The following is a 26,277-nucleotide window of genomic DNA, read 5'->3' on the forward strand; positions in this document are numbered from 1 at the left end:
TGGTGGACCACTAACGGATTCGAAATAATTTATTGTATAGAGTTAATTATCAGATAAGGAATAGATTCGAATTGGGTGGTGGACCACTGACGGATTCGAAATAATTTATTGTATAGAGTTAATTATCAGATAAGGAATAGATTCGAATTGGGTGGTGGACCACTGACGGATTCGAAATAATTTATTGTATAGAGTTAATTATCAGATAAGGAATAGATTCGAATTGGGTGGTGGACCACTGACGGATTCGAAATAATTTATTGTATAGAGTTAATTATCAGATAAGGAATAGATTCGACAATAATTAAAGCAAACACTACACTGGCATATTGAAACAACAATAATTAAAGCAAACACTACACTGACATATAGATTCGACAATAATTAAAGCAAACACTACACTGACATATTGAAACAACAATAATTAAAGCAAACACTACACTGACATATTGAAACAACAATAATTAAAGCAAACACTACACTGACATATTGAAACAACAATAATTAAAGCAAACACTACACTGACAAATACTTCATTGAAATTAATTATCAAACAGTTCTGCCTCCAACTTTTTCAACAGCTGGTTCTTCCGGTCATCTAGATGCTTTTCGGAAGTTAGCTTTAGATACATCTTCATTTTCTTGGTTTTAGTCTTTTCCAAGGCTATATTGTTAGCCTGCTGTTGCATCAAGGCTATGTTGTCCAATCGTTCAAGCTCTTTCGTCTTGAATTCTTTGTATTCATCCCATTCTTTGTCCACCACCTCCGAGGCATATTCCTTGCTTTTCTTTTTACCCTTTTTTTAGCTGCCTCCCTTCCTATAGGACGAGCACTGGATTCTACAGTGTTTGATCCACATGCATCACTCTCGCAAGATCTCTTAGATCCACTACTTCCTGAGCCAATATTTCCTCCTACTTGACTAACATAACGTGGTTGATCACGGAGAGCGTGCCATTCTTCCATTAAAGTGAATCTAACATTCTTCCCACATGCATATAATTCCTGCGCTTTTGCCAAAACATCATTCTCCGACCAACCACTTCCTTGCATACGCTTAGCGCCATCATAAGCGCCAATCCATTTACCCAACACTTTGTTCATATAATTAAAACGGTTTTGGCATGCAGGTCCATCACGCGGAGGATCGAATGAGCAATGCTCATTACAATACTCAGCAATTTTACCCCAATATGTTTCACCTTTCTGGTTTCTCCCGACAACACTGCTTGTTCCAAATTTAATCCACCCACTAATTAGCACCAAATTTTGTTCAGTGTTCCATGCTGGTTGCTGAGTTTTCCTGCTCTTAGGAGTTGAATCCTCTGAATTTGGAGCGACTTCATTAGAAACTATCATGCCACCAATAGTTAGTTGTGTTGAAAACTCGGGAAATTCAGGTACACCACCACTTAGAAAATTTGCATTCGCCATTGTCACATAACCATTAAACGGGGGTGTTTGAGATGGATTTCTCGGCATAGATCCATAATATGGTTGAAAGTTTGGAACAGAGGATGACTGGTTGAAATTTGGTGGAAAACCAAAACTAGGTATGTTTTGAGGATGTTGGTTGGAAAATTGATTTGGATTTTGATAATAGTTGGGATTTTGATAATTGTTGGGATTTTGAAAATTGTTGGAATTTTGGTTAAATGGAAAATTAGCAGAATTTTGAGTGTTAAAATGATTATTGGGATCCATTTCACTAAAAAAAGACACTTAACTTAAAAAAAACACTAATAGAAAGATAATAATAGAGAAAGATAGTGAAAAACTTAGTTTTTTTTTCTGTGTCCAAATCAAATGAACCAAGTCTCTATTTATAGAGAAAAAAAATCATGAATTTTGGTATAAAAAAAAAATTAATTTGCAACGAAATAATTGAGTTCAAAGTATTAAATGGATAAAAATCTGGCCAGCCAATCAAGACCAGCCACGTGGCTGCACTTATCACCTTTCCCTTTCTCTCTCCGCGTGCATGATCTAGCCCACTCTCACTCCAGCGCGTGGCCCACACGCGCCAGCCTTCAACCAACCAATTGCTGCCACGTCATCCCCTTGGTCAGTTTACATGGTGTTGAGTTTTCTCAACATCTCTCTCCTCCAACACACACTCAACACTACACTACGCACCCCATTGCACTTGTTTTTGTGGTGTTGAGTTTAAATAAACCCACCATTGTAAATGGTCTAAAGGATAATCATGAGGTTAAGCATAATGCTTAAGCAGTTAAAGATGTAAATTTAAGTGATATGGTTTGATAAACTATTTAAGGAAGACAAATAAAGTGCATAATGTAAAGCCTCGACTGATTTAAAGTTGTGTCAACGCAGAAGATAATATCACAAAAGGTTTGTAGGAATTAATCTCTTAAGTTATTAAGTGAGTGATCTTATGTAAGCAAAGTGTTTTTCTATAAAAGTATATGGCTATAAGCACACATACAAAAACTTTTTTCTGTTTTTGGCACACCGCTTGCCTATAAATAGATGCTTCATTTTTCATTTCAAATTATCCAGAATCGTGTTTTGACACACACCCCCCCTCTCTCTCTCAACGTTTTATTTTTTACTTTCTCTCACTACATGTTATAACCAAATGCTTTAGTGAAGAAAATCTCTTTGTGAGTGAGGTTATCTGTGTAATTTTGGAAGGGTATGATTGTAAAAGTTCACCAAGGATATCGTTTATATGAACCTTGGTTGAATAATGTCCATTTAGAGATTATTTGTGGTTAGAAATTGAACCCGATAAAAGTTTTGGTTGGAGATTGTGTGATAAGTTTCTATTTTGGTTAAAGATTAGCCGTTATAAAAATCTTCCTTTGGTTCTTGGTTAGCCGGTTAAAATCAAGATTGGTTGAAGATTAGCCGATAGTAAAATATTTCTAAGTTTGAGATTAGTCTAGTTAAAATCTCAGAGGTTATGGTTTATCCTGTTAAAGTCAAAGTTATTGAGCTCGGATTTTTGGAACTTGAAGACTAATCGCTACAAGTTTCGTGTTCGTGGAAAATAGACTAACCGCTTCAATTCGCGGTTGGGAATGAAGCTTGGCCACTTCATTTTCACCAATATTTTGGAGAAGAGACATAAACGCACATATCTACCGTCTTGTAATATTTTGGCTCAAGGACAACCATTATTTTCTTGTATAAGGGGGTTCGTGAGTCTTTCCTAATAAAAGATCTCAAGCATTAATGGAAACTCTCAAGACCAAGTCTTGGAGAGAGGGGTAGGTCCTTTTGATTTGACCGAACCTCTATAATTTTGTGTGTTCTTCTTCTCCCCTTAACTATTTAATTTATGTTATTTAATTTTCGCTGCTTAAACTTTTAAAAATATTTTTAAACTTTGATTTGAAATGCCATAAGTTTTCAAAACCATGTTTTTCCAAACCACACAATTCAGCCACCACCCCCCCCCCCCCCCTCTTGTGAGTGAAGTCTTAAGTCCAACAAGTGACATCAGAGCCTAATTGCTCTTTAAAGACTAATCCTTTCGTGAGGAAGATGACTTCCTACACAAAATCTTTTTTAAATTCACCACCATCTTTTGAAAATAGCAATTTTTTATTTAACAAGCTAGATTCAAACTTTTTCTTGAAAGTTTATATTAAAAATTTTGGGGAACAATTATAAAAGGTTCGGTTTACCCCTCTCATCAAATTAATGAAGAAATAGTGGATAAACCATATTCTCTCTGGGTAGAAGAAGAAAATAAAAAGATAGATATAGATCTCAAAATCAAGAATTTCATAATAATGTCTTTAGATGATAATACTATGGAAAAGATATATGGAGTTTCTCCAAGTATCAAGCTAGAGAAGATGAACATAAGAGGTGAAAAAGATACATATACAAGTCTTGGATGATCTTCTATTTTTAGAAATATAGGAATTTGTGTTAGAAATTGTTTCACTAAAAAATTTCTAAGAATTAAGAATTGGAGAATTAATCCAATTATAAAATTTATAGATGGAAACCTTCACGAATTTCAGGAAGAATCAAGAAAGAAGGAAATCATAGATAAGATGAACAAGTTTATTCAAATGGTTAAAGATGAACAAATCCAAACCGGAGAATCATCGTTTGCAACTTGCTTCTATCAAACAACTCTGGTTCAATTCTTCAAAAGAACATACTCAATCATTGAACGATCAATATCAGGCGAATGATCCTTTTGTTCAAGGAATGAAAAAGAAGATGAAGTAATCTCTTCAACATTTCAACAAAGAAGAGGAGAAGATACATCAGCCTCAGGGATAATCATGAAAGAATCATCTTCAAAAGATAGAATATGCTCAAAGGCACCAAACGATGAAAATGCGATCTCGAGATCTGAAAATGAAGATCTTAGAAAAAGAAGTATCTAGTATATAAACGCACTCACTGTAAGAAAACTGGACACTTGAAACCATTTTGTTTTAAATTGAAAAGATCTAAAGGTAATCACCTTAGATCTTCTGTAACTAATGCACCTGGGCCTAAGAAAATGATATGGACACCAAAGGTGAAACTTTAAGTGTTTTGTAAGAATGCTTTGCAACTTGAAGTCTAAATGGTTGTTTAAAAGAAGTTGTACAAAGTATCAATATACTTTGGGAGTATACAGGATTTGAAGACTTTGATCCCAAAGATAAATGATGATGATGAATGTCAACCTTTGTGATCAAAGCAGTATATTTTGAAAGCATCTCAAAATTGACAATCTGAAATGATCAGTTGAAGGAGTACGTCTGTAATGGACTTATCGATCATGTGAATTTACCAACTCTCACATCCAATGATGTGTGATGAAGGATACACCATATGGTGTCCTCCCCTTTAGGGAAATATTTATCAAGAGTACTTGGTAAAAAGAGATAAAATTATTCTAAGGTTGAAATAATCAGAAAAATCTAATTAACCCCTTAAAATAACTATTTTATTTATCTTCTTATTTAAATTAAAATATTTCTAACCCATAAAAATGAGATTCTTTAGTGTTCTATAGCAAAAGGTACAAATAAAGATAAATAGGGGAACATAAAGACAGAAATCCAGCACAAGGCCCAAAAAGCACCAAGTAAGCTGAAAAGGGAGGTCTTAATTGATTAGAACAATCAATTAGAAAAGCTTGGAAGTCGTATTTTCATATCAAATCCAAGCACATCTTGTGCTCCGAGTAAATCAAATCTCAACATTTATGGAGATCTCGCAAAAAACAGAAAGATTTACAAATCTAATCAATTCGAAGAAAAATATAATTCATTAGAAGACTCAAATAAGGAAACTTTGGATATAAATTTTAGACAAAACAATCTTCCCATCAAAATCTTTAATTTCACATGCTCAAATGCTTCAGAAAGTCACGCTATAAATATGTATCATTCCCTAACTCTTCTTGCATCTCACTCAAGAAACATTTTACCCAAATTTCAGAAAAATTCCCAAACTTGGTAAGAGAATTCTATCTTAACCTGAAATTCATAGGAACCTCCTTATAAACTTCAGTCAAAGGAGTAGAGATTGTCATTCGCAAGAACGCTTCAGAAAAATCTTTGAATTAACTTAAGAGCTTCTTACAAAACAGAGAAACCCACAAGACTAAAAATTTCAAACAAAGTGTAGCTCTAAACTTTATGGTAACGAATCCTATGAAAAAGAGAAAACTTCCTTTTAGAACAACCCTCCTAAAATCAAAAGTCAAAATCCTTCATTACCTCTTGACAAGAATCTTGCTCTCAAGGAACACAAACAACAACCATGTCATCAAAAGTGACATTACTTCTCTTTGGCTTCTAACACAAAACATACCAACAAATTAGGTGGAATGAGTGTTTCATCACACAAACTTTTTGAAAGAAGAATCATCAACATATCTACCATATGGACAATGATCACCACAATCCTAAAAGTCTTCAAGGTTGACTTCCTAGGGGAAAAGTTAATTTCATCAAATAACATGATAAATAACACCAACATCAGACATATGAAGATTAATATCAAGTGTTCTAAACTCAGAGATGATTGGGTAGAAGAAGGAGAAGAAATAGAGGAGACTGAAAACATATACTTTAAGCAAGTTTAGGAAATTTTCCAAATAATAGCCAAAGATGTGAAAGAAATTAAGTCAAAAACCGAAAAAGAATTATGACACTTATAGCAAAAGATTATGTTTTAATTTCACATTTATTTTCTTTCATGTGCTTTTAATTTCAAATTCAAAAATAATATGAGTGTGATGCTTTCCCTTCATAAATGCCTAAATTGCCCTTGTTTTGCATATTCATTTTCGCAATACATCTTTACCTGCATTTTTTGACAAAGGGGAAGGAGTATAATCTCATAGGGGTATATTTCTATCTAGCTCAGGGGGAGCTTTATCACTCCAAATATATGTATTGTTTCTTTTACCACCTCTCCTGAGAGATGCGTTGTCATCATCAAAAAAAGGGAAGAATGTGAAACCATGTTTTGCAGGTAACATACCTTTAACCAAGGCATCTTCTTTGATGATGACAACTATAAAGGACAACTGTAAATGACAACCATGAGGTCAATCATAAGGTCAACAAGAAGGACAATTGATGAAAAGTCAAGCATGGTGCTTAAGCGGTTAAAGATGCAAACCCAAGTGTTATGGTTTGAGGAACTTGACTATTCAAGGAAGGCAAATAAAGTATATTATCTAAAGTCTCAAGTGATCTCAAGCAGTTTCAACACGAAAGATAATATCTGGCAAAAGGCTTGTAGAAGGATTTAATCTCCTAGGTTAGTTAGTGATCTTATGTAAGCAAAAGACTTTTCCGTAAAAGTATATGGCTATAAGCACACACACACACACTAAAACCTTTTTTTGAATAGCTTTATCAAAGAAAAAACTTCTTTAAAATTTTTTTTGGAGTTGTACCAGATGAATTAGGAGCTATAGAAATAGATAGAGGGAAAAATATTTTTTAGTCATTCTTATCAGTTAAATGTAAAATAAGCAAGAGTAAGTCCTAAAGTACTTAGGGCTTGCACACACGCATTAAAACCTTTTTAATCTCTTAATCCATTTTTCATTAAAAACCAATTGTGGTACATGCTTAGTCGATTAAGAAGCAATTTTAATCAATTAGGAAAGTTAAATTAGTTGTATAATTGATTAGTGATTTCTTCAAATCCATTAAGAAGCGAATTGGCCTCATAATTGATTAGCAGGCCAATTAACCGATTAAGGAGTGAACTTTAATTAGGGTTTCCTTTTGTGACTTAAATTAATCAATTAACTTTTCGCTTTTAATCGATTAGATAGTTATCAGACCCATGGATTGTTGATTTTTTTAGCTAAATATTTCCTATATAAAGAAGTGATGAGCTCACTTCTAAAGCAAATATTTTCTTATCTACTCTTCTAATATCACTCATTCTCCTTCTAAAAATTGTCTTATTAACTTCACATTATCTTAGTGCTGAGAGAGTGAAAACCTCACATTTAGAGTTGCGTGATTTTATTTATTTTTGCTTAATTTGTTTATTCAAAAGCTTAGTCCTCTTATGGACTTATAATTGGCTTGGAGGTTGCAAACTAAATTTGTAAAAATCTTGTTGTAAGGAAAGTTGTTGGGTTGAACCTATGTAAAAGCTTAATCTGTTGATAGTGAAAATCTCAAAAGAAAACTCTTGCGATTGGAGTATGACGCGTGATTTTAGGCAAAACTAATATGATATCTAATGTGACCTTTCTAACTCTATCTTTTTACTTTTTCCACTACCTAAATCTCTCCTTCTAACCTTTTTATTAAATCAATTAACTAAAGAGCAATATTTTACAAAAAGTTTTTAAAAACTAAATATCAAAATTCACCTCATTTTGTGTTTGGAATTGCTTCCCCTCTCCCCTACATCATTCAAATGTTGAGGTAAATATCAAACTTGTTTGCATGAAACCCAAGTGACATGCCCTACATCATTCAAATATGGTTTTCAATTTGCTACCAACATCTCAGACTCATGGCAATGAGTTGGTTGATAACCTATTTCACCAATCACCTCAACCCCTTCCTCAGGTTGGTGCGGATCACCATCTTCACCTACAACATTGAACTTCTCTTCAACAGTAACTTCATCTTTCTCCTCAACCCCGTCCTCATCAGTGACGTCAACCATTAGGCCGTCTTTGATATCTTTTGTGAAGCTCATCTAAGACACATCAATCTCATGAGCGATCAACTTTACTTGAACAACAACCTCAGAAAGCCCGACGACAAACTAAAAAGTTGTAGTAGAGTCTAGGTCATCGACCTTCCTTAACATAGAGTAGTTGATGGACCACATCATCTTCACTCCCCCTTGCAGCTTCACCACCATGGGAGCTTCAAACTCCTCAACCTTTAGTCGAAGATTCATGATCTCTACTCCAATACTTTCAATAGTTTCTTCTACATTATTCTTCAATCTCTCACCATCAATCCTTTTACCTCTAGACTCTTATTGGTTGTATCGGCAAGGTATTTTTCAATTTCAACTTCTCATTTTTAGACGTCAGGGTTTTCACCCTTTGCTCGACTTTAGACAACTTCTCCAAACTTGATTTTCACCCTTGTCATTCTCTAGTGTCAATAACCTATTGGCCTAGGTTGTCAATAGCATGCTATAACGGTGCTATAGCGGTGTAGCGTAGCGGTAGAGGACCTCGCCGCGACGCTTTTGGGCTGCTAACCGCTATATGAAATAGCGGAAATAACAGCCGCGATTTGTGTAAGCGTAGCGGTGGAATAGCGGCGCAATAGCGCTTTACAAACCGCTATTGTGAAGATGAGATCAACACTGTAATTTTGAATTTATTTTAAAGGAAAATTTGTATTTTTCCCTTTTATTTCACTAATATAAAAGCTAAAAGTGAGACATTAGGTCATTTACATTCTCTCTCTTCACTCAAATCAACAGTCGTTCTCCTTCTCCCTTATTGTTTTTATATCACGCTTCCACTTTTGCTCTTCACAGCAAGTTCTCCTTCTGAAGGGAAGATGAGATCGATGTGATTTAGTCATTTTGTTTACGTTTAGAATTTGATTTAGTTATTTTGAGTACATTCCTAATTTGAGTCATTATGCTTGGTTTATCTATGTTGCAACTTTTGGTTTATCTATGTTGCAACTTTTGTTTTTAAGTTATTCATTATGTATTTTGTTGGAACCTATTTTTAGTATTTATGTATGTTGTTGGAACCTATTTTAGTATTTATGTTTTCATATTAAGTATTTACCTTGATTTTTAAAAGCTCACAATAGCGGTCATCCCGCTATCTGCTATGCCGCTATAGCATTTGAGAGGTCCGGCGCTACACGCCGCTATCTGAGATTAACAACCTAGCTATTGGCAACGTTCTAGAGAAACGTCAAGGCGGAAACACCCATGTTAGAAAACCCAGAAAATAACCTCGCTTAGTAATTCAAATCGAGCATATTTCTTGCTAAAGGAAGTGCCCACTCATGATTTATTTAACATTGTATTTTTAAGAACAAAAATAGTATATCTTTAACCGGACAACTAGTCTTTCGATAATATGAGCAATTTTTTATATTGTCCTTGAAATTCTGTATTTTCATTTTTTGCAATTGACATCGTCTCAGTCTAAAAAGGTGACATAAAAACAAGAAAGCCACATAGCCTTGTATTCTATTTGCTTACAAAACATCTTCACGTCGGTAAATGTTTTCTTGTACTACAAAGATTTTCTCAGACTTCACCGACAACACAATCATCACCACTCACTCACTGAACACATTCAATTCACATATTAAAATAATAGAACACTAGTTACAAAAGAGGGCAATTGATAGGACCTTTAGTAAAGTACTATAGTACTTTCCATCACAACTACAATTTGAAAATAAAGAATCATATAACCAAATGAATAATTGCAAGATTATATCTTGATATTTCTGTCTTGGGAAACTTCATAGTTGTCTTGTTATTAATTTGTTAAGAACTTAGTATTTTTAATTTGCCTATGCGTTTGTGTATAATTTTTAATTTGCTTATGTAGTAAAATACATTAGTATAGTGATAACACACTTATGTATGTAATAGTTAAAGTTGAAAAATTAAGTCATTTTCTTTTTCACATGACATTCACCCCGTTGATGCAGACAATTTATAGAATATAGTCATTGAAGAATAAATTCAATCATGAAAAAAATTATTCAATTCAGTAAGAGCAAATATACAATTCTAACAAATCTTACAAGTATTGTAATTTGTATCTGTACTGAAGCAATGCAATGACCATTTCATGCATCAAGTAGAAAGCAGCAGAAAATGTAGCAGGATCGTCACTTGCTATGTTTTGATTTTGTAAGAGTTTTGACCATACCCTTGGCAATCTTCCAGAACCAAAACAAATTCATCATTGCCAACACTGGAGGCACCACCAGTAAGCTGTAGAAACCTAATGGAAAGACCTCCTTCACCTGAAATCGGGGAGAAAAAGTTTGAACTTAACCATTGCATTACAATCACAGGGAAACTGCTAAGTTATATATGTATGTGTTGAATAATCACAGAGAACATACACACCTCATCAAAATGGATCCACATGTGAGTAAACAAGTACATGAACAGAAAAATCCTTGCTATCTGCACAGTATAAAGAATCTCTGTTAACACTTCCTATCCAAGTATGCAACATGCGGTATTCGTTTTGTCAGAGCACTTTTGATAATCCTTTATAATTATCTTTGCCACTTTGCTACTTGCAAGCGCCTTTTGCAAGAACATAGCACGTCAAGAACCAAGAGAAAACTAAATGAAGAAACTATCACAATAAAAGCATGGCCATAAGCAACTAATGCAGGTGCTATAATGGAATTAGAATTGAGAGCAAGAGTATAATAGACAGTACCAACCACCCGAAGAACAATGCAACGCCATTCCAGATGTAAAGTTTTGAGCTTTTAAGACCAGTGGTATCCAAATACCTGTATATATGTAACTAATGTAATAAATCAATGTTGACAACAGTACATGGAAGCGAATGGATGTCTTGACAACAGACTTACCATCTTAGGTTTACAAAAGGAGTTGTGCTCTCGGAGAAAAGAACCATTAAGATGTAGATCTGTGCTTGACCACTTAGCAAAGATTGGATGATTGAAAACATTGACAGTCCGTGGTGCAGAACCTTAAATGAATGAAGTTAGCTCACATAACTAAGATATAGAATACAATGTATCATGAAAGAAAAAACAATTTAATGACGTGTTTGGTTTGAGATAGTGTTCTCTACTTTGATTTCATGTTTCACTCTTAATTACAGAAGCACCACCTTTTTTCATTTTGATTCCTGCTTTATGTTTTGATAAAAAGTCGTGAAATCAATAGGCCAAAATGACTTCTGTTTTCATTGTTTGCTAAACAGATTTTGAAAACAATAAGTAAAATGAAAATAAGGTGACATTTTTGCATTGTTTTCTGTATCCTATACAAAACTTTGAAAGCAGGAAAATGAAAATATTGATGCAATTTTGAAATTAAAAGTGAAAACAGGAAATTAAAATGTTAACACATTTTCACAAAGTAAATGGGCCACAATATCTTTTTGACTTACATATTCCAGACCTCCCAAAGCTGGAAACTGCCAAATCACCATTGCCAGATCCGCTAGAAAATAGCCAGTAGAAAACTGTACAAAGAGAGGTGAAAAAAACAAATAAGCCAACTGAATAATCGTTGTTTTAATCATTCCTAAAAATAATATTACTAAAGAAAATAACAGAGATAAAAGATATCTAACAAAAAGAAACTGCAAGATTGAAATATAACAGAAACATGACATTATGAATGCACCACCAGAATATGATGGGTTTATCCGCATAATGACTGGTTTAATATTCACTACAAGCTACTTCTTTTCTGAGAAAAAAGATACAGCAAACAATATCATTTTCAAAATTAAAATACAATTACCTTTTAGGCTTGCATAATTTATGACTTCTCTCATGTGTACCATTTTTTCCTAAACTAGTTAAAGAGTAAAAGAACTAAAAATGTCGCTTTCTGCCAAATCAAACTTTGCATTATCTTTATCAACCTACCGACAATACTGAATTTGAGAAAGTAGATGATCTATTAACAACAAGCTTCTCTTCTTGTGAATCATCCTTGAAGAGATCTGATAAGACCAAGAGGTAAAATGACGCAAAAGATGCAAAAATAGCATGAAATGTTGAGAATCCCCTGCATTGAAAATTTTACTAAAGTTAATGTAAATGTCAATTATGGACAAAATCAATTAAAACAGAACTCATTATACAAAAGGAATTACCTGTTGTTCCATTCAACTTTCCCAGCACTGGTCAATTTTCTGTATCCCGCGAACAACCGAGAACTAAAAGTAGCAGTCAATCTATAAACCTTCAAGAAGATAGTTAAAAAGGATCAAATTTCAAAATAATTAAATAAAATGACCTTAATATGATTAGAAATATTTCCGCATTATCTGCAAATTGAGATAAAGGGGACATATATTTAACAAGAACAGACTAGAAAAGGAAATGAAAGAACACCATGTGCATCTCGACCTAACAATTCAAACTCTAACTCATATTACCACAGCTTCAGAAACTGAATCTGTAAAAACAAAATAGTCAGAGCTCAACTCTACCTAGACCAAGACACAATCAATAAAAAGTTACACTCAGAGTGACTTTACAGGCGTCTATTAAGCCCAATCCAATTGGACATAAAAGCCATAAAGGAATATTTACTAACTCATTTGAAGTTCCGAATATAAAGTGCAGACAAAAAATATGTTGATGTAATCAAAGGCACTAGATTTTAATTGCCAAATACCCTTTTCAATTGTAAAACAAGCACAATTGCAATTTCAGTCCATAGATATCCCACAACTACTTAATTGGCCCTCCATCAAGTAGAAAATGTTTACCAGTAATTTCATGAGAAAATGCACAGCAGTGCAAATCTCTTCCAATTATTTTATTATATCTTTATGTTTTTCGCCGTAAACCACATGATACCGAGTTACATTATAGATAGCATCATTATGAAGTTATACCTACTCTACAAACTACATTAAAAAATGGCATATAACCTATGTAGCGCCGACATTTCGAAAAAAAGGCGTGTCCGTGTTTGTGTCGGGGTCGGACACCTGCACCGACACTTGTGATTACATGTAATTTATTCATTTTTTCAAATTATTATCGGTATCGCCGTGTCAGGGTCAAATTCGGCGTGTCCGTGCTTCATAGCATATAACTGATGTCAAACGAGTAGCAGTAATTACTAATTACTCCAGTACATAAACATGATTGACAAATATTAATTCCTTCATCTGATTTATCACTCATCTTACATCAATCAAGAGACTGCATTTCTGAAATGATATAAAACATTTCTGCTCCTCCACCATAAAAAACATCAAAATCCTAATTCAGTTCATTAGTTTCTAATTCCTGCATAAAACAAATTGATGAACAAGCCATATTACTTACAATAAAACTGAAGATAATACCCGCGAAAACAGACACCAGCCATTGAATTTCTTTGCTCAGAACAACATCAGCAGCAGAACCAGAGAAAAACCCAAAAGAATAAGGAATTCCCATCCAATCCCCTTGTTGAAAATCACAAAATCAAACCAAACTGCATCAAAGACATGAGAGGCATAAAAATTTTTTAAAAAAAAATGGTTATGGAAGCATATACAATAATAGAGGGTGGAAATTGGAATCTGAATAAATAAATAAATAAACTATAAAATTATCTTTACGAAATTAAAAATTGAATGACTGTTTGAATTAGGAAACGTGTCTACCAAAAAGTGGTTATTCATTAATTATACTTTGGCCATTTCATTTTCACAAGACTTTTCACAAATAGCTTGTGAACCAAACCATACGCCCACATGACATGATAATTGATACATCAAAATTCATGAAAAGTAAAAAGCGCTTGATTAAAACTAACGAGTAGTGGTACTAGGTTTGAGAAATGCATAGAATGGAAGAAATAGGGGTGTACCGATAAGGACTAAATGCACCCCTCTTTCACCATTGAGTTGAGGTTTTTATGGTGGAAGTTGAAGGTTGAGAAAGTAAAGGGATAGAGAGAAAGAGAGTGAGAACTGACCTGGGGAGAAAATGAAGGGAAGGGGAAAAGGGTGAAAGAGCGTGTTGTTAAGGCATTTGAATTAATTAATATATTCAAGTCTGACTATAATGAATGAATGAATGAATGATTGATTAATCCTTTTATCTGTCCTTTTTGATACTGAGATACTTTTTGTTACTACCTGCCAAATACCTCACTCAGAAGAAAATTTTATCCAAATAACATAGTTATTCAGGTTTAATACCAAATTAATGGGTTTTCGCCTATCATTTTCAATATACTTATGTTTTAAAAATCAATAAAAAAATCAAACTCGTACACAGATCTAAAATGTATTGACCATCTGCATAATCTTTAAGATGGGAATATATGAATTCAATCCCTTATTTTTTTTTTTAGGTTTTAAGTATTAGACGAAATTTCATTTTTACTCTATGATTTTGAAGATATACATTAGGAAGTATTTTTTTTGCCAAATTTTTTTTCCGAGAGTTTTATCTACGGAAGCATTATAAAATAATGAACGTTGAGAAAATTTAAATTAATTTGTGTTTAGAGAATCTTCCGTAGGTATATTTACGGAACGTCTTAAAAATAGAATGTTTGGTAGATGTATCTACGGAACATTCTGTTATATTTTAAATCAACTATATTTCACTCCAAAATTTCAAATTTTTTGTGCAACAACAAAATAATGAATAAAAATATAGTACATCAAGATAGTGTAATGTAGAGTCAATGGTATACAATACACTAAAAGAATACATCGTATAAATCATCCAAATAGTGTCATATACATAATCAAAATAAAGTACATCAATGTAATAAAAATACATCAAAATAATCACCACGATCACTATTGTGTATGCCGGACAACATCATTATCCTCTCCTCTGCCTTTCGCGCCACATCTGCGTCCACCACGTCGTTTACTGGCCACTCTGCCTCTATCGTCAAGTGTCTCACATGTCTTGGCATGATATCTACGGTAAAAAATACTCCATTTGCCACCCTCATGATAGTATCCAGTATACGCATGCGATCAGACCCCTCAGGGAAGAAACCATCATCAATGTCTGCACACGCTATCTTAAGTATCTCATGACAACGAGGAAGAACATCCTGAGTATGGTCTGTAACATCCCGATAATTCTTATTTAATTAATTTAATTGAGTTTTAAATTAATTATTAGAAATTAACATTTTATCGAATTATGTGGAGAAATGTAAAATGTTAAGTTATTGGGTCATGCGGTGGAATTAGTAAAGTGGGGGTGTAATTGTGAAGGAGCCCATTCCTAATTTTATGTTTTTCATAAAATAAGGGAAAACAATAAGAGAAGGAAAAATTAGAACGTGAAAACCATAAGTTGTGAGAAGAGGAGTTGAAGAACGTGAAGGAGAACCAAAGAGGAAGAAGTCTCAATTCAAGAATTTGGCTAAGGTAAGGGGGACTTATCTAATTAGCATCTATTATCGGGTTAGGGGTTAATAGCATAGAACAGATGTGGAATTCGTATCAATTGAGTCATATGATAGGTTTAGGGATTGGGTTAAATTGTGTGACTTTTAATCCTTTGTTGAATCCGTGATGTGTATGATGTTATGGTGTTAATTGATGCTTGAATTATGTATCCTGATGTGCAATTTGTGTTGTATGTGTGGTTCGTTTTCTGAAACTCGTACTGGTATGTTTTTTAGGGCATTTGGGATGTGTAGAATGTTGTTTTCTGCAGGTTGGGATTTCTGAAATCACCGGTTGCTAGTAAAGAAGAAAGAGGGTTCAATGAGGTTGTGTGTGGATTACAGACAATTGAACAAGGTTTTTATCAAGAATCGGTATCCCTTGCCGAGGATTGATGATTCGATGGATCAACTGGTTGGGGCATGTGTGTTTAGTAAGATTGATTTGAGGTCTGGGTATCACCAAATTCGTCTGAAGGATGACGATATTCAGAAGATTGCTTTCAAAACAAGGTATGGGCATTATGAGTATTCGGTAATGCTGTTTGGGGTTACCAATGCACCTGGTGTATTTATGGAGTATATGAATAGGATATTTCATCCTTATCTCGATAAGTTCGTGGTGGTATTTATAGATGATATCCTAATATATTCTAAGAGTGAGGAAGAACATGCGGAACATCTCAGAACTGTGTTGGAGTTGTTAAAAGAGAAGCAACTTTTTGCCAAACTGTCAAAGTGTGAATTTTGGTTGGAAGAATTCGGTTTTCTAGGACACGTAATTTCTAAGAATGGTATTGTTGTTGACCCTACGAAGATAAAAGCGGTATCTCAGTGGGAAGCTCCGAAGTCAGTTTATGAAATCCGTAGTTTTCCTGGTCTTGCGGGTTATTACAGGAAGTTCATTGAAGGATTTTCAAAGTTAGCATTGCCGTTAACTAAACTAACCAGGAAGGGCCAGACTTTTTATTTGGGATGTAAAGTGTGAGGAAGGATTCCAAGAGCTGAAGAAGAGGTTGACTAGTGCTCCTATTTTGATTTTGCCGAATCCGACAGAATCAGTTGTGGTTTATTGCGATGCTTCGTTGATGGGTCTGGGTGGTGTATTAATGCAAAATCAACAAGTGGTTGTGTATGCGTCAAGACAACTCAAAGTGCATGAAAGGAATTACCCGACTCATGATTTAGAGTTGGCAGCGGTGGTTTTTGTTTTGAAGTTGTGGCGACATTATTTATATGGGTCGAGATTTGAGGTGTTCAGTGATCATAAGAGTCTGAAGTATCTCTTCGACCAGAAAGAACTGAATATGAGGCAGAGAAGGTGGTTGGAATTCCTTAAAGACTATGATTTTAGTTTGAATTACCATCCGGGTAAGGAAAACGTGGTTGCTGATGCTTTAAGTAGGAAGACTTTGCATATGTCTATGCTAATGGTGAAGGAATTGGATTTGATTGAACAATTCAGAGACTTGAGTTTAGTATGTGAAGGTACTCCTACTAGTGTTAAGTTGGGTATGCTGAAGCTGACCAGTGGTATTCTTGAAGAGATCAGAAAGGGTCAGAAGGCTGATGTCGAATTAGTCGACAAGTTGACTTTGATTAACCAAGACAAGGGTGGTGAATTCAGAGTTGACAAGAATGGTTTACTGAGGTTTGGTGACAGATTTTGTGTTCCTGACGTTGCTGAACTTCGAAGAAGTATTTTAGAAGAAGGACACCGTAGTGGATTAAGTATTCATCCTGGTGCTACCAAGATGTATCATGATTTGAGAAAGCTGTTTTGGTGGCCTGGAATGAAGAAAGAGATTGCTGAGTTTGTGTATTCTTGTTTGACGTGTCAAAAGTCAAAGGTTGAACATCAAAAGCCATATGGATTTATACAACCGATGTTTATTCCTGAGTGGAAATGGGATAGTATATCGATGGATTTTGTTTCAGGTTTGTCGAGAACTGTTAAGAATTGTGAAGCTATCTGGGTTGTTGTGGACAGGTTGACGAAGTCTGCACATTTCATACCGGTAAGAATGGATTATCCGATGGAAAATCTAGCTCAATTATATATTGATAAGATAGTTAGTCTACATGGTATTCTTTCGAGTATCGTGTCAGACAGAGATCCGAGATTTACGTCTAAGTTCTGGGAAGGTTTGCAGAAGGCTTTGGGTACTAAGCTGAGATTGAGTTCTACTTATCATCCGCAGACGGATGGACAAACTAAGAGGATAATTCAGTCGTTAGAAGATTTGTTACGTGCTTGCGTGTTGTAAAAAGGAGGTGCTTGAGATAGTTATCCGCCTTTGATTGAATTTACCTACAACAACAGTTTTCATTCGAGTATAGGTATGGCTCCGTTTGAGGCATTTTATGGTAGGAGATGTAGAACTCCATTATGTTGGTACGAAGCTGGTGAGAGTGTTGTGATTGGACCAGACATTGTACAACAGACTACGGAGAAGATTAAGATGATCCAAGAGAAGATGAAAGCTTCTCAGAGTCGCCAGAAGAGTTATTATGATAAAAGGAGGAAGACACTTGAGTTTCAAGAGGGAGATCATGTGTTTATGAAGGTTACTCCTATGACAGTTATTGGTCGAGCTTTGAAGTCAAAGAAGTTGATTCCGCGCTTTATTGGGTCGTTCCAAATTTCTAAAAAAGTGGGAGAGGTGGCATACCGTGTCGCTTTACCGCCGATGCTTGCAAATTTGCATGATGTATTTCATGTGTCTCAATTGAGGAAATACATTTCGGATCCGTCCCACGTGATCCAAGTGGATGATGTGCAGGTGAAAGACAACTTAACGGTTGAAACGTTTCCTGTGAGGATTGAAGATAGAAGACTGGAGCAATTACGGGGTAAGGAAATAGCTTTAGTCAGAGTAGCTTGGGGAGGACCAGCTGAAGGGAACGTTACCTGGGAGTTAGAAAGCCAGATGAAAGATTCCTATTCGGAACTCTTTGCTTAAGGTATGTTTTCGAGGACGAAAACTCTTTTAGTGGGGGATAGTTGTAACATCCCGAAAATTCTTATTTAATTAATTTAATTGAGTTTTAAATTAATTATTGGAAATTAACATTTTATCGAATTATGTGGAGAAATATAAAATGTTAAGTTATTGGGTCATGCGGTGGAATTAGTAAAGTGAGGGTTTAATTGTGAAGGAGCCCATTCCTAATTTTATGTTTTTCATAAAATAAGGGAAAACAAGAAGAGAAGAAAAAATTAGAACGTGAAAACCAGAAGTTGTGAGAAGAGGAGCTGAAGAACGTGAAGGAGAACCAAAGAGGAAGAAGACCCAATTCAAGAATTTGGCTAAGGTAAGGGGGACTTATCTGATTAGCATCTATTATCGGGTTAGGGGTTAATAGCATATAACGGATGTGGAATTCGTATCAATTGAGTCATAAGATAGGTTTATGGATTGGGTTAAATTGTGTGACTTTTAATCCTTTGTTGAATTCGTGATGTGTATGATGTTATGGAGTTAATTGATGCTTGAATTGTGTATCCTGATGTGCAATTTGTGTTGGTATGTTTTTTAGGGCATTTTGGATGTGTAGAATGCTGTTTTTTTGCAGGTTGGGATTTCTGAAATCACCGGTTCGCGCCGCGTACATAGATTGTGTCGCGAGCAGATGAGCAGAATGCCAGGAAGTTGTGATACGCACAGGTCGCGCCGCGTACCCGTGTTGGCGCCGCGAAGGCGTGACTTTTTCTCGTTTCGCGCCGCGTGCATAGGTTTGCGTCGCGAATAGCTTGGCAGCGAGCCAAGGATTTTTGAGACGCTCAGTTCGCGTCGCGAACCAAGATGGCGCCGCGTGCTGTTGATGTTGGGATATTTTAAAAAGTTCGAAGATACATAACTTTTTAACTGTTGGTCCGTTTGATGTGTCGTTTCGAGCTAAACGAACCTTATAAAATAATCTATATGATGATGATTGATTGGTTTTAGAATAATGAGAATACATGTATGCTATTTCTTATTGATGATGATGATGGGTGCAAATACGTGTATGTTTTCTATATGATGATGATGAGATTGTATTTGAATGATGTTAATATATATAAACATACTTGATGATGATGATGATATTGATGATGATGATGATGGTATAAGTATGTTTTATATGTTGCATTCATTCATAGTCATTGATGATGTTGTATCCATGATGAGTGTTGGATCAGTAAAGGGCATGATTCTCATTGTGTGGAATCTGTGTTGGCAACGCCGTATCTTGATGATGTTGGATCGATCATGGGTTATTCCCATTTGACGATGTTGGTACCACATGCATAGTGTCAGTTCATACATATGCATAATTTTATAACATGATTGGGTGTATTCCAGTGTTGTAAATGTTGATGTTGGGTTGGTTGTTGTTTGTGATGGCGAGACTTGTTTTGAAATGTCTGTCTATGAAACAATTGGGTGAACGATGCAACTGTGATATGTTATTACTTTATGACCTTATAACATTTGTTAATTATGATGAGATTCACCCATACATGTTATCATTTTCAGATTGAGGATAGCGGTTGTTCGACTTGAAGGATAGAAAAACACTTAGAAAGGGGGGGGGGTTTGAATAAGTGTAGCTTTAAAAACTTGACCGATAAAAATAAATTGCACAGTTATTTTTATCCTGGTTCGTTGTTAACTAAACTACTCCAGTCCACCCCCGCAGAGATGATTTACCTCAACTGAGGATTTAATCCACTAATCGCACGGATTACAATGGTTCTCCACTTAGTCAGCAACTAAGTCTTCCAGAGTCTTCTGATCACACACTGATCACTCCAGGAACAACTGCTTAGATACCCTCTAAGACTTTCTAGAGTATTCTGATCCACACGATCACTCTAGTTACAACCTGCTTAGATAACCTCTAAGACTTCCTAGAGTATTCTGATCCACACGATCACTCTAGTTACAACCTGCTTAGATAACCTCTAAGACTTCCTAGAGTATTCTGATCCACACGATCACTCTAGTTCCTTACAACTTAATGTAATCAATTCTAAGAGTATTACAATTGCTTCTTAAAAGCTATAATCACAAACTGTGATATTTCTCTTAACGTTTAAGCTTAATCTCACTAATATATTACAACAGCAATGTAGTGAGCTTTGATGAAGATGAAGATTCTGAACTTTGAATAGAACAGAGTTTCAGCAAGTTAATATGAGTTGTTTTGTTCAGAATCGTTAACCTTGCTTCTCATCAGAACTTCATATTTTATAGGCGTTGGAGAAGATGACCGTTGAGTGCATTTAATGCTTTGCGTGTTCCGTACAGCATCGCATTTAATGTTATACGCTTTTGTCAACTACCTCGAGCCTTGTTCACGTTGTGTCTACTGACGTTGCCTTTAATAGCTTCTAACGTTCCTTTTGTCAGTCAGCGTAGCCTGCCACATGTACTTCCTTCTGATCTGATGTTTGTGAATACAACGTTTGAATATCATCAGAGTCAAACAGCTTGGTGCAAAGCATCTTCTGATCTTCTGACCTTGAAGTGCTTCTGAGCGTGATACCATCAGAACTTCAGTGCTTCTGATCTCATGTTCTTCTGATGCTTCCATAGACCCATGTTCTGATTCTGCTTCGACCATCTTCTGATGTCTTGCCAGACCATGTTCTGATGTTGCATGCTGAACCCTTTGAGACAAAGCTTCTGAGCGCTGAATTATGCATACTCTTTATATATATTTCCTGAAAAGGAAATTGCATTGGATTAGAGTACCATATTATCTTAAGCAAAATTCATATTATTGTTATCATCAAAACTAAGATAATTGATCAGAACAAATCTTGTTCTAACAATCTCCCCCTTTTTGATGATGACAAAAACATATATAAATGATATGAATTTGCGATCAGAAAGAGCAGACGGCAAAAGACAAATTACACAGCTATAGCATAAGCATGTGAATATGTCTCCCCCTGAGATTAACAATCTCCCCCTGAGATAAATAATCTCCCCCTGAAATAAATACTCGAAGAACTTTAATAAAAGACTTCCCTGATTATTTCGGTAGAGACGATCACATAAGCTTCTGTCTTCAGAGAATTCATAGCTTCTGACTTCTACTTCCATTGGACAGCTTCAGAACTAGAATTTCTTTAGATCCTTAGAACACTCACAGCTTCTGATTCCTACTTCCGTTTAGGACAGCTTCAGAACTTGAATTTCTTTGATCATCAGAACATTCACAACTTCTGATTCCTGCTTCCATCTAGGACAGCTTCAGAACTTGAATTTCTTTGATCTTCAGAACATTCACAGCTTCTGATTTCTGCTTCCATTTAGGACAGCTTCAGAACTTGAGTTTTCTGGATCTTTAGAACATTCACAGCTTCTGATTTCTGCTTCCCTCGGATAGCTTCAGAGCTTTGAATTTCTACCAACATCACTTCATGCTAGATTTGTATCAGAACATTATTGAATGTACCAGAGCATCATCAGAGCATCTCTACATCCTGAAATGTTACAGAACAAAAACTAAACGACAAAAGTCAGCATGAACGAGTCAGAACATAAAATGTATATTAGAACACATGATATGTATCAGAGCCATATAGGCTAAAATAATGTATCAGAGCAAATAGAATTTTGTCAGAGCAAATAGACAAATTTTGGATCAAATTCTATTATCAGTGCTTCTGATTCTGAAGCTTGACAGCACTCAGCTTGCTTCAGTTTCCAAGAGCTATCTCTGATCATTTCTTCTTGCTTCTGATTCATTCTGAAGCTTCATAGCACTCAGCTTGCTTCAAGAATCCAAGAACTTGATTCATCTTGTTGCTCCTCATGTTGGTCTTGAATGATTCCTGCAACAACACAACTTAAAAACATATGAAGCTTGCAGCTTCTGTTAGTAAATGTGGGGTCTTTTTACTCGGTAACTGATAATATTAATCAGATCATTTATCATATATTTTCTCCCCCTTTTTGTCATAACATCAAAAAGCATAAAAGATTCAGATGCAAAGTGAGAGAAATATAAGAGGGAAAAGAAACGTTTGAAGAATATAAAAAGAAAACTGAAAGAGAGTAAATGATGAAAAGCATTTAATGTTACGTGACGTGAGGAGAGATAATAATGACAAAAGACGTGATTTGCACAATTACCTAAGTAGACGTCCCCTCAACTGCACGCGCGCTTATCCATGAACAGTAAAGACAGGTTTACCATCCGAGATAAAACGTTACAGCTGTTTTGTTTTAAAAGAGGTTCTGAATCAACTTAGACAATGAAACGTTAGTAATAACCGAATCATAATTTCTAAAAGATCTCAATCAGAACTTCTGATTAAAAAATAATCCACTTTCATTCCAGAAGATACTCATACATAAGAACTTCTCATCTTCTCATTCTGGGCATAAATCCATACTGATGTTCTTCAGAATGAACTTAAACCTATCTTCAGCCAGGGGTTTTGTAAAGATATCAGCCCATTGATGGTCTGTATCCACAAAGTTTAAAGATATAACACCCTTCTGAACATAGTCCCTTATGAAATGATGTTTAATCTCAATATGTTTAGCTTTTGAATGAAGAATAGGATTCTTAGATAAACATATAGCAGAAGTATTATCACAGAATATATGAATGTTACTCTCATATATCTGATAATCTTCTAGCTGACTCTTCATCCAGAGCATCTGTGTACTGCAACCAGCAGCAGCGACATATTCTGCTTCTGTTGTTGATAGAGCAATAGTTGCTTGCTTCTTGCTATACCAGGAGATCAAATGACTTCCAAGAAATTGGCAACTTCCTGAAGTACTCTTTCTTTCAATTCTGTCTCCAGCATAGTCAGCATCGCAGAATCCTACTAAGTTGTATTCTTTAGATTTTCTGTAAACTAAGCCAACATTAGTAGTACCTTTCAGATACCTTAGAATTCTCTTAACAGCAGTTAAATGAGATTCTCTAGGATCTGATTGGAATCTAGCACACAAACAAACACTGAACAGAATGTCAGGTCTAGAAGCAGTCAAATATAGAAGAGATCCAATCATACCTCTGTATAACTTCTGATCTACCTTCTTACTTACCTCATCCTTACCTAGGATGCATGTTGGATGCATAGGAGTTTTGGCTTCTTTGCAGTCTAGAAGATTAAACTTCTTCAGAAGTTCCTTCACATACTTGGTTTGGTGAACATACGTTCCTTCTGATGTTTGATTTATTTGTATTCCAAGGAAATACTTGAGTTCTCCCATCATGCTCATTTCAAACTCAGCCTGCATAGACTCAGCAAACTCCTTTCCAAGTGTAGCATTAGATGTTCCAAAAATAATATCATCTACATATATTTGACAAACTAAAATATCCCTTTTAAAAGTTTTACAAAAGAGAGTAGTGTCCACTTTTCCTCTAGTGAAACCATTATCCAGAAGGAAAGAACTTAAGCGTTCATACCAAGCTCTGGGAGCTTGTTTCAATCCGTACAATGATTTCTTTAGTTTAAAAACATGATTAGGAGACATAGAGTCTTCAAAACCAGGAGGTTGATGGACATAAACTTCTTCATCTATATAACCATTTAAGAAGGCACTCTTAACATCCATCTGATAGAGAGTGATGTTATGTTGAGTGGCAAATGAAATTAATAGACGAATAGATTCTAACCTGGCCACTGGTGCAAAGGTTTCTGTATAATCAATCCTTTCTTGCTGACTATAACCCTGAGCCACCAGTCTGGCTTTGTTCCTTACCACTTCACCTTTCTCACTGAGCTTGTTTCTGAAGACCCATTTTGTACCGATTATATTGAATCCATCTGGTCTAGGAACAAGATCCCAAACATCATTCCTTGTAAACTGATTCAGTTCTTCTTGCATAGCAATTATCCAGTCTGGATCTTCTAGAGCATGATCAACAGAAGTTGGCTCGATCAAAGATACAAGACCTAATTGACAGTCTGCATTGTTCTTAAGGAATGCTCTTGTTCTGATTGGATCATCCTTCTTTCCAAGAATGACATCTTCTGAATGACCAGAAATGAGTCTGGATGATCTTCTGACAGATGGTTCTTCAGAAATGCTTAGATTCTCCAGAGAAGCTGATACTTGATCTTCAGATTCTTTGCTTCTGAGAAGCTCTGCTTCTGATGCGTTGCTTCTTGGCTCAACAACTTCTGATATATCAATATCACAATCTGCAAAATTATCAAACTGCTTTGGTTTTTCAGAACCAAGCTTATCATCAAACCTGATATTGATTGATTCTTCTACAATCAATGTTTCAGTATTGTATACTCTGTAGCCTTTTGAGCGTTCAGAATATCCAAGAAGGAAACATTTTTGTGCTTTGGAATCAAACTTACCAAGATGATCTTTAGTGTTCAGAATAAAGCATACACATCCAAAAGGATGGAAATATGAAATGTTGGGCTTTATATTCTTCCACAATTCATAAGGAGTCTTATTTAGAATAGGTCTGATAGAGATTCTATTCTGAATATAGCATGCAGTGTTTATTGCTTCTGCCCAGAAATGCTTAGCCATATTGGTTTCATTGATCATGGTTCTGGCCATTTCTTGCAGAGTCCTATTCTTTCGTTCTACAACTCCATTTTGCTGTGGAGTTCTAGGACAAGAGAAATCATGGGCAATACCATTTTCTTTGAAGAACTCTTCAAAGAATCTGTTCTCAAATTCACCACCATGATCACTTCTGACCTTTATGATTTTACACTCTTTTTCAGATTGAATCTGAATGCAGAAATCAAAGAACACTGAATGAGACTCATCCTTGTGTTTCAAGAATTTTACCCACGTCCAGCGGCTATAATCATCTACGATGACTAATCCATATTTCTTCCCTCTGACAGATGCTGTTTTGACTGGGCCAAACAGATCAATGTGCAAGAGTTCTAATGGCCTTGAGGTAGAAACAACATTCTTGGACTTGAATGCAGGTTTGGAGAACTTGCCCTTCTGACATGCTTCACAAAGAGCATCTGATTTGAATTTCAGATTAGGGAGTCCTCTGACAAGATCCAGTTTGTTAATCTGAGAAATCTTTCTCAAACTAGCATGACCTAATCTTCTGTGCCAGACCCACTGCTCTTCAGAAACAGACATAAGACAAGTCACCTTCTGACTCATAAGATCTTGCAGATCTGTCTTATAAATGTTGTTCTTCCTCTTGCCTGTAAATAGGATTGAGCCATCCTTCTGATTTACAGCCTTGCAAGACTTTTGATTAAAGATTATATCATAACTATTGTCACTCAATTGACTGATAGATAAGAGGTTATGTGTTAATCCTTCTACAAGAAGTACATTAGAAATGGAAGGAGAGTTACCAGACTTTATAGTTCCAGAGCCAATTATCTTGCCCTTCTGATCTCCTCCAAACTTGACTTCTCCTCCAGACTTAAGCACCAGGTCTTGGAACATAGACCTTCTTCCTGTCATGTGTCGTGAGCATCCAGAGTCCAGGTACCACGACATGTTGTGCTTTGTCCTTTTTGCAGCCAAGGATATCTGCAATAGGAATAATCTTATCCTTAGGTACCCACATTTTCTTGGGTCCTTTCTTGTTAGATTTTCTCAAGTTCTGATTGAACTTGGGTTTAACATTGTAAGCAATAGGAGGAACAGCATGATAATTCTTAATGTGAGTTTCATGATATTTCCTAGGTTGTGTCACATGCTTTTTGGTGTGTGTTATGTGAAAACTTTGAGCATGTGAAG

General features: G+C 35.4%; 2 protein-coding genes across 3 annotated transcripts; both read right to left on the reverse strand.

Moving 5' to 3' along the window:
* Nucleotides 1–694: 694 nt before the first annotated feature.
* LOC131658589 (uncharacterized) lies at nucleotides 695–1,483 on the reverse strand. The gene has a single exon (XM_058927867.1). The coding sequence runs from the start codon at nucleotides 1,481–1,483 to the stop codon at nucleotides 695–697; it is 789 nt and encodes a 262-aa protein (XP_058783850.1).
* Nucleotides 1,484–10,126: 8,643 nt separating this feature from the next.
* On the reverse strand, nucleotides 10,127–14,279 carry LOC131662174 (uncharacterized). 2 transcript variants are annotated; one of them, XM_058931884.1, is made up of 9 exons: nucleotides 14,123–14,279; nucleotides 13,486–13,636; nucleotides 12,297–12,385; nucleotides 12,067–12,208; nucleotides 11,580–11,654; nucleotides 11,032–11,153; nucleotides 10,875–10,950; nucleotides 10,550–10,609; nucleotides 10,127–10,443 (listed from the first exon to the last, which is right to left on the reverse strand). In XM_058931884.1, exons 2-9 carry the CDS (start codon nucleotides 13,597–13,599, stop codon nucleotides 10,306–10,308), a joined length of 816 nt encoding a protein of 271 aa, XP_058787867.1. In that variant the 5' UTR covers nucleotides 13,600–13,636; nucleotides 14,123–14,279; the 3' UTR covers nucleotides 10,127–10,305. The 2 variants fall into 2 exon arrangements, with proteins under 2 accessions (XP_058787867.1, XP_058787868.1); XM_058931885.1 differs by having other exon boundaries at nucleotides 14,015–14,172.
* Nucleotides 14,280–26,277: the final 11,998 nt, after the last annotated feature.

This window comes from Vicia villosa, linkage group LG3 (genome assembly GCF_029867415.1).
Source record: "Vicia villosa cultivar HV-30 ecotype Madison, WI linkage group LG3, Vvil1.0, whole genome shotgun sequence".
In the NCBI taxonomy this organism is placed as follows: Eukaryota; Viridiplantae; Streptophyta; class Magnoliopsida; order Fabales; family Fabaceae; genus Vicia; species Vicia villosa.